Source organism: Jaculus jaculus, chromosome 15 (genome assembly GCF_020740685.1).
Source record: "Jaculus jaculus isolate mJacJac1 chromosome 15, mJacJac1.mat.Y.cur, whole genome shotgun sequence".
Taxonomy (NCBI): Eukaryota; Metazoa; Chordata; class Mammalia; order Rodentia; family Dipodidae; genus Jaculus; species Jaculus jaculus.
Window position 1 is genome coordinate 15,383,711 of NC_059116.1, and position 9,233 is coordinate 15,392,943.

Below are 9,233 nucleotides of genomic sequence, written 5' to 3' on the forward strand. Positions count from 1 at the left end.
TGTCTCTTACTGATCTAACTAAAGGAAGATACATATTAACATTTTTTTTACTATGATCTGACATATACATGTGCGTGGTCTATATCTGGGAGCTTCAAGTTTCTCATGGATGCTTAGCCAAGCACAGTGTTGGCAGAATGCTTCAGCGATTGGCAAGCAACCTCAAATGCCATCAGCAGGGCTTTGTCCTAATGTACATTTTGGCACACACATCGACAGAGGAGAAAGAAAGGAGAGAAGGTGGATCACCAGGAGGAAGCTTGTTTTCTAATAGAAAATAAACTCCTGAAATATTTCTTATTTTTAGATTGGTCAATTTAGTAACTTATTTATGAGATAATATAACCCAATTGTAATCTTCATGTAATAAAGGTATAAATACAAAGAAATGCACATATCATATATTATTAAGTAATATAGGTAACAAGGGCTCCTGCAGCTTTCAATCTCTGAAGTATGATACTGCCTTCAAATGAGGTTTCCTGTGTGTTGTAAACTGAGCAAGAAAATAAGGAAATGAAGGAGAGGATTAAAATATCTAAGAACAATAAAACACAAGGAACACATACCCATCCCCCTCCTATTTATGTTTTCAGCATTGATCAGCGATGCTCTCACCTAGAACTGAGCCTCCAGATCACAGCATGAAAGCTCCCTTAGTGCTTTTTTTTGGTTGATGTATTTTCCATCACAAAACAATAGCAATGTAATTAAAATTAAATTCTGCATCCTCCTTTCTTGTCCACTCAAGGAGGGTAAAACTTGGGCCCTTACTGAGACTGTTTTCTCATTTATACAAGGCCCCTGATCTTACCTTTTAAGAAGAAATTCAAGGTTTTCCCATCCTGAACACAATTTGGAAACAATCTGGGCTTTCTCAGATGCCATTGTCATCTATGTGACTAGATACTTGTTCATCTAGGCTTAGTGCTGGAACCACATTGCAGGCAATGTGTGATAAGATTGCCCACCCACTAAACCTCAATGCCTTTTCATGTTGTTCCACCAAAATCTTCCTATTTGAAAAATGCATACTTGTAAATTGAATGTATCTAAATAAACAAAACCCCTAGCCTATAGCTATGTCTGCCTCTGTGTGTGTGTGTGTGTGTGTGTGTGTGTGTGTACACGCGTGTGTACTTCCTCTGGAGGTACAGCATGGATTTAACATCCCCGAGTCTGTCTTGATGTGCGTACCCTACTGTTATTTTGAGAGAGATTAGGAGGAGGGCTCACTACAAGTCAGACATCAAACCCATTTATTCTGAATCTTAAATTATGAGATTTTATCATCAATATTTTGGTTACATTGTTACACAAAGGACAAATTCACATCCGGTTTGAGGTCACATTTTTTGATTGCTTTGGGATTAGTGACATTTCCTTGGCACACAGATCCTTCGTCATGAATCTCAGCTGCATCTTAATAACACTGTTGAACAAAGTGCCAAAACAAGCAGGGTTGGACCAAACCACTCCTGGGGTATAGCGGCCAGTACCTTTAACCGCTATCAAATCCAGGGGGCCTCCAGCCAGGTATACACACAGGAGAGAGTCAACACTTCCCTCTCCTTGGCAGATCAAAAGAAGATATTGAGAAAGACGTGCTAGCCATGTTTCCTGGAAACATCCAATCACTTTGCGGTTGAACACTGATGGCTCCGACTCACCGCTGAAACATACTCACATAGACAGCGCTCAGGGAATTTGGTCATTGCAGCTTCACAGTTATATAATTCAGGTCTACCCAGGAATTCCAGGTTCTTAAAGGATCCCAGAGTGTAAATTTAAAAAAAAAAATAATAAATTAAATTAAAATCCAGGTTGCAAGTTTCAAAGGTACATTTGAGAACATCTTTTGGAAAGAGAACCGTCCATTTGCTCTGATAGAAAGATCTTTTCTACCAAGTTTAGTCTTATCCAAAACAAATTGTGCAGATCTCGCCTTTTGCTGTTGTTCAATCTCATCCACTGACTCATTTTTCTCTTGCCACCCAGCATGAAAACCAACAGTAGACATGGGGGGGGGGGGGGGTAAAAGCTCAGTGTGGAAAGAAAAATAAAGATTCTTGACAAAAAAGAAAAACAAAAGAAAAATTAACTCCCTCACAGTACAAAACAAAATTTCAATCCAATCGTGCAAATTTTGCTCCTCTGGTTAAAGCACTTCTTGACCAGTTCACAGTGCCCAGCTCCCTCCCAAGTCCTCCCGTCCTCCTAAGGGAAAGATATAGAATAATAGTGAAGCCATTCTTTTTCTTAAGGCTATACAGACACACACAGAACACAGGGCTACAACTGTCCAGCGCGTGGCTCTTTGCTGGGCTCTTGCTTGGAGCCCTGATCGCAACGTGCAATTCCATCAGCAGCTCTGGCCGGCCATCCAGACAAGGATACAACGTTCACACAGAAGAAGGTAAGTCAATGGTCCCGACGATAGAATCCGATAATTGACTTTACAATCACAGGTACAAATTGCTCAATGTGATACTCTCATTTCTCCTGGAGACCTTGTCTTCTAGAACTAGTTAGAGGCCAGGATCCCGAGGAACCGTCAGTAGTTGAAGAAAACAGTGAAGCTTCAGAAAGAAGACATTCTTCTGCCGCAACCATCTACAGGAGGTGGAGGTTAAGTCGTCATGTTTGGGCAAGTTCAGGGTGGGATGGAGGGTGGATTCCTGGGTCGTGATTGCTGCCATCCCCACCATCCAAAGAAGCTCTGTGTCTATAGAGGGAAAACCAAGAAGCCTGAGAACGTGGAGTACTTCCAGCCCCCCATGAGGTTGCCCCTCTCCAGTTTGAGATGCACTTTGTCTTCCCTTTCCATGAGCAGGAGGACGCCATTGCTGGCTGCTTCCCTGGTAACATCCTGGTCTCCAGCAAATGCAGAGATCACTGGATAGCCATTTTGCATTAAACTGACCTAGAAGACAGAGGGGGAAAGCTCAGCAGAGACAGAGGAGCTCAGTCCCTTGCCTCCCATAATGCCTATCCATCCTTTGGGCAAACCTGAGAGAAAGAACTCCCAAGTGGCTCAGAACCCAGCACCTCTGCAGAGACCTTTGGAGGCTGACAGGCCAAGTCCTCACTGGACCTTCCAAGCTACCCACCTGGATAGTTTGTCTGTTGTACACTTTGACCACATGGAAGCTGAAGCTATAGATCCCCTTCCGCGGTGCGACAAATATACTGGAGGCCAGATCAAAGTGGTTGCCAATGTTAACCAAAACCTGAAGAAAAAAGAAAAAGCACAACTTACACAGATAAGATATCACAGTCTTCCTAGGCCCAGATGTTCATTGTTCTCTGCTGATCACCAACACCTCTTTTCTGGTCCTGAGCAGTCTCAGCACCCAGCCAACACTGTCACCTTCCCCCGGAAGTGCAGACTGCCCAAATCATACCATTATCCAGCATACATGTATGCCAAAGGTGTTTTCAGGGATTTTTAATTCATAAAGATTTTAGAAGTATGTTTTATATGTGCAAAAGGTGGATGCAAAGTTTCTATGTTAGGGGCAGGGCAGAGATTAAACCAATGAGAGACGGTAAGGTTCAGAAACAATTTGTAAATCTCCCCTGCCTTTGGGGCCTGTGGACCATACGCACTTCAATGTGATGTCCTGATGTTCTTGTTTAAGGAACGTAGCTGCACACAAAACGGGGAGATAACGGGTGATGGAGCCAGAGGCCTATCACTGAGTTCACATCACTAAGATCAAGCTGTCGCATCCCTCTGCAGGCTCTGCGAGAGAAGGCTTTGTAAGGTTCCCCTCTCCAGTGGTTTTCCAGGCCCTAGTAGCACACACTACGAGCTCCATAATAATTGCTGAATGGAAGGGGTTGGAAGATCACACACCCAGACCCACTGCCTGGCTGACCACACCCACTGCCTGGTTGAAGTTCACTCAGCCTCTGAGCAATGTTTGTTTTGGTGGCTCAAGGATGGCATCATGCAAATTCAAATAAGCAGGGGGCATTGAAATGGCAGAGTGGCCACTCCTAATTCAAACTAAGGGAAGTCGCAGCAGGCAAGCAGACAGAGAAAATTAACCACCTGACAGGACCTCATGCATCCCTGCTCATGGTTTACTTCAAATAAAATAAGAATGGGAGTGGCACATGCATGAGCAGAACTTGCACAGAAGCATGTTCCTCAACATGACCAGACTCCTTTTCCCATGACCACAGAATCTGATCACTTCCTCTAGACCCTGGCCCCATCCCTCCTCATGCACAAATCCCAACTCAGTAAAAATAATACCAGTGTCCGTGGCTTTCAAAACAAACAGCTAGCTACAACCCAAAGAGCCCCGGGCTGGTGATCTTGTTGTCTGATCAGAAAATAAAACTGGACCCAAATGCCTTTGGCTGTTAATCTGTACACGCGTGTTCCAGACTGACAGAGTGCAATTTGCCAGGCAGGGCAGCAGCCAGGCTGGTGGCTCGCACTGAAGCCAGCGGCTGGGACAGGACACTGGTGAGCACTGCCCAGGACCGCCCACACGGGCAGGTGTCCCAGCAGCACCCTGCGCCTTGCTGCTGAGGAGAAAGCACTTCCCGTGCTGCTTCCCGGTTCTCTTTGCCCACAGGGCTTCAGAAGACAAGCCTTGCAGCTGCTCCTCCCCTCATCTGGGCTCCACAGTGCTGCAAACTGGCAAATGCCAGGCCTTGCTGTGGATCAAAGGACATCCAGCCAGGCAGGGCCCCGCTATGGCCTCACTTACATCCCAACAGGAGTAAGATACTTCCCTAAACTCAATTGTAAGAAACAGAGTCCTGTCCCTGCTGATCTTTGCAACAATCAGAAATTTTGTGACACTCCCACAAAATGCTGGATTTGAAAAGGCTGTGAAGGCTATGAATGGGACATGGGTAAGGGGAAAACAACAACACTGTAGTGACTTCACATAAGGAGTCTATGAGTCGTAGACCATGGGCATGCTTGTGTCAGTGATTTCAATATTTGGAAAAATAAATAAATGTTTTTATATCTGGTAAAAAGAAAGAAAGAAAGAAAGAAAAACACACACATTAAAGGAAAAGTCCCTCCCAAGGTACATCAAGGTTTTAAACCTGAATGCACCACCCTGAAAACAAGAAGGCTCAGGTTTCAGAGCCAGTTCCCTGGCGCAGTCAAAGCCAGTGGACAGTAAAATGCGGCGGGGAAGCTCAGGGATCTGCGATGATTTCATTTTATAGAAGGCACCTTGGCAAAAGCAGCAGCTCCTTAGCTGAAGTTTGGAAACCACTGTAATGTGTGTTTCTGAAGAGTCACAGGAACCAAGGAGAAAGTGCACGGTGATGCTGCCACTCAGAGAAGAATCTGCCAGTCACACATCTGAAACTTCCGCTGGACCCACAGGCCAGATGATTAGCGTGGAGCCACCTAAGTCACGGGCCTTTGTTTCGTCATGTGTCCACAGCCACACTATGCGTTTATATCAGTATATACTGAAAACTTACATCCGTCTCATTTACTATATACTGCATGCACTCGGCTTCCTTATTTTGGTTAAGTGGACAAAGCCTCCCCCTGTACCCCCCCCAACAAACACGCACAGGGCGCCCCCCCTTGTCTCTCCCCTCCTCAACTGCTTCCCACTTGTCTAAAGGCTCATCATTATCTGGCCAGTTTGTCCTATGAAATCAGCAGTAAGTATGTATTTTCGGCACCTGGATTGAGGGCTATGCAGGGCCTCTTTCTGAACGTGGAGTTTTAAGATGCATTCTCTGTAAGTTGACCACCTGAGTGACTGAAAACCATCCACCACAAATCCAGCCACCAACACCCAGGCCTAAATAAATAAATAGTAAAGCAAGCTGTGTTTTCTTCAGACAATACAGCACAAATCCAGCTTTATCTGGCCTTCGAAAGGTACCAGGGGTTTAAAGGACTTTAAAGTAATCCAAGTGTCCTGAGAGTTGGTAGTTTAAGATCCAAACACTACAGTGTGAAACGGGGGGGGGGGGGGGGGGAGTGGAGATCACAGGAATCAAGAGCCAACAAAAGGAAGGATGGACAGGGGTGGGCTCTCCACGTGGAGGAGCCGGAGAGCCCCAGGCCATACAGCCAGCAGTAGGATGGGCAAACTGGCCTCTGACCTGGTCGAAGTAGATGGTCATGGTGCGATTGCTCATCTCCGACGGCTCATGGTTGGTGCTCCGCGTGGCAGAGAAGGCCACCTTGGCGCTGCCTGAGCGCACGGAGATGCCCAGAGAGGAGGTGACCGCGCCATCCGCCGAAGGGCTGGAGTCGCACACCACCAGGCACTTGCCCTCCAGCACGATGGGTTCCGTGTCGTTCTGCGCCCGCACCGGACAGCAGGACGGCAGCAGCAACAGCAGCAGGGCCAGCGCCGCCCCCAAGCCCGAGCTGCAGTCCGCGGGCTCACGCAGCGCCCCCCGGCGCCCGGGCATGGTGAGCAGCGGTCCCCGAGGGCCCCGGCCCGGCGCTGGCATCTAGGTTGGCGGGGCTGGGGTGGGGTGAGGGGGCGCCGCGCGGACGCGGAGCCGGAGGGGGCGGAAAGGGCTGAGCGGCGCCGCAGGACGGCGCAGAGCCTCGGGGATTGCCTTGTCTTGGTCCCCTGCAGTGATGGTCAAAGGCGGTGGGTTCTCAGAAGAAATGCGCCAGCAAACCTGTTGGGGAAAAGAGCCCAAACCCTTAGGCACCTACATGAAAGGAGGCAGACAGGCAGCCAGGAGTAGGTGCCTAAGGTCCTCCAGTCCATTCGTGATGGCCATTCCCTCGGGGCCCACACGGACACCACATCCAAGGTATGGCACAACAGGTTCGAAGAAAACCTCGGCGCACCAGCACATCCCCAAAGGATTCCCTAGTGGCACGCAAGAGGGGCACCTGGGGCTCAGGGGCACAATCCATAGGATCTTCTCATGAGACAGGATTAGGGACCCCCCCAGACCGCGTCATCAGCAGCCTCTGCCCACTCAGCGAGAGGCTGTCAGGGGTTAGAATGCAGTCAAGAGGTAAGAAAAAAGAAAAATCAATCGTGGTCTCATCGGGTTCATGTCATCAGCATTTTGGAAAGCCGCACCAAGAAGCCATCCTGGTCACCCCTCTGTCTTTCCTTCCAGGAAACAATCTTTAGGCAGTCTACTAAGTTTAAAAACGATCATATCTATTTTTCCACCCAAAGAACAAACCCCAGGAAGCTCCTTGTTGTGCACGGGGTTAACTGTAGAAAACAGGAGGGACGTGAGACGGATGCCGGCTGTGAGAAAAGAAAACCAAACAGCCACTTCCCAAGTCCCCCGCAACCACCAGCGAGTCCTCTGGGAGAAGCCCTCTTATTCCTCTCTGTCTCTCCCTAGCGAAGCGGACAAGATTCCAGGGCCGGGAATACTAGATGTTGCTGATTTTCAAGCTCTTTTAGGACCGGACCTTGCGCCCTCTGTTCCTAAACTAGGTGGCAGCCCCCGCAGGATTCTGCTCTTTGGCACGCCTGTGTGCACAATTACCCCATCCCCACTTCTCCTACCAACCAGGACAGGCCATTGCACCACCACCCAACAACAAGAACAAAAATCGGAAGGAAACCTCTCCTCTTCTAGTCTTCCCCCTCCACCCCCTCTAAACAAAACAAGGCAACAACAACAACAACCACCACAAAAAAACTCTTCCACTACTCTTTTTAAGAAAAGAGAAGTTGGTTCTTGGGAAATGTCTTTCCTAATCCCCAGCCCCTTCGCTGAAGAAATTGTGGCATTTCTCCCCTAACCCCGTGGCCCCAACATCCAGACTTCTGGGGAGTCACCAGAAAAGCGTCACATCAACAAGAAGCTGATTTCGCAAGAAGGCAATTTTGGGAAAAGATCCCTAGCGCGCAGCGGCGGGTTTCCTTACCTGGAACATCCATGATGGGCGAGCCCCGAGGTCCACGAAGAAGTTGTCCTGCTTTAGAGAGAAAATGAGGCGAGCGGGAGCTGGAGGGAGGAGGACCGGAGCGCGACCCCTTCTCCCCGCGCGCGCGTGGCCAATACCCGCGCCGCCCCGCCCTGCAGCTTTTTGCCTTCCAGCACCGGCCGCTGGCGGCTCCGCTCGCCAGGATCACCACACCCGCCCGGGACCCGTGCGCCCCGCACAGCTCCAGGTCACCCGCGCGCTCCACGCCCCGCGCGCCCAGCCCGGGTCCCCTTGGCTCCAGCACCTCTCCAACAGCTTCCCTAGGTCCCCGCCTTCTCCTCCGTCTCCTCAGGGCACAGCCCAGAGCTGTCAACGCCCTCTGGGACCCGAGCTTCGCCCTAGTCCTCAACCTCAGCACCCCTCTCCCACCCACGCACCCTGCAAAACCCGGGTCCCGTTCTCTCACCCAGACACCCAGAGCGCAATCCTCTCGGACGCCTGCCTAACAAAAAACTAGGCACCCTCAAAGGCACCAGCATCCGCTCTTCTTTCCGAGTTTTTCTTGCCTTTTCCAAATTCCCTCCAAGTCTTAATTTTGGATGGAGTGGCCACTTTCATAATTGAGGCAGAGGGTAAAAAGAAAAACCACTTATGAACAAGAAAAAATAAAAGATAAAAAAAATGGATAAAGCGAGAAAGCTTCAGTTGGATAGAGCGATGGTTCCAGAATCTTCAGTTTGGGAAGCGTCAGGGTTTGGCAGCGATTACAGAGGAGCCTTCCCGCCTGGGTTTCAGTGTCTTCCTCTGGTGCTTGCGGAGCGCGTCGGCACCGCGCATAGTTATTAGAACGGCGGCTCGGTGCCGGACGACCCGGGGAGACTCTTCGCGCGGGGTTCCGAGCTGCGCCCGGAGAGCGAAGCGATGCGCTACACGGACGTGGGGCGCCACCTACGGGCGCAGGCGCCTCGCTGCCTCAGGCTGGCAGAGGGCTGGCGGACTTGGCAGAAGTGTGGGGGAGTTCCTGAGGACAAAGATGAGGTTTACAGATTGTCTTCCATGGCTCCCGAAAGCAGCACTAGCCTGGGCAGAAACCCAAGGAGGATAAAAATCGCTGATCCTCCCAGCATCTTCCCGTACTATTCCCCCAGGCATAAAATGTAGCACAACAGTTTATTAGTTTTCGTTTGTTTGTTTCTTCTTATTCTTGACCGCGCTAACAGATAACTCCGCCAGGATAAATTATGCTGTAATGCAGCCACCATCTATCCGCTGTCACAGCGTCTGCGGGACGTGGGTGCACACCTCAGAGCCGGGTAGTCCACGCCGACGTGACATAATCAATTCGGCACTGAAGCGTGCACTCCATCGC

General features: G+C 49.6%; 1 protein-coding gene and 1 long non-coding RNA gene across 2 annotated transcripts; both read right to left on the reverse strand.

The window, feature by feature from the left end:
* Positions 1 to 1,242: 1,242 nt before the first annotated feature.
* On the reverse strand, positions 1,243 to 6,462 carry Cbln2 (cerebellin 2 precursor). The gene is made up of 3 exons (XM_004654814.2): positions 6,106 to 6,462; positions 3,111 to 3,230; positions 1,243 to 2,923 (listed from the first exon to the last, which is right to left on the reverse strand). The coding sequence occupies exons 1-3, from the start codon at positions 6,460 to 6,462 to the stop codon at positions 2,726 to 2,728; spliced, it is 675 nt and encodes a 224-aa protein (XP_004654871.1). The 3' UTR covers positions 1,243 to 2,725.
* Positions 6,463 to 6,490: 28 nt separating this feature from the next.
* LOC123455133 lies at positions 6,491 to 9,005 on the reverse strand. Its single transcript, XR_006633693.1, has 3 exons — positions 8,331 to 9,005; positions 7,865 to 7,915; positions 6,491 to 6,639 (listed from the first exon to the last, which is right to left on the reverse strand). It is a non-coding gene; the product is annotated as an uncharacterized LOC123455133 (long non-coding RNA).
* Positions 9,006 to 9,233: the final 228 nt, after the last annotated feature.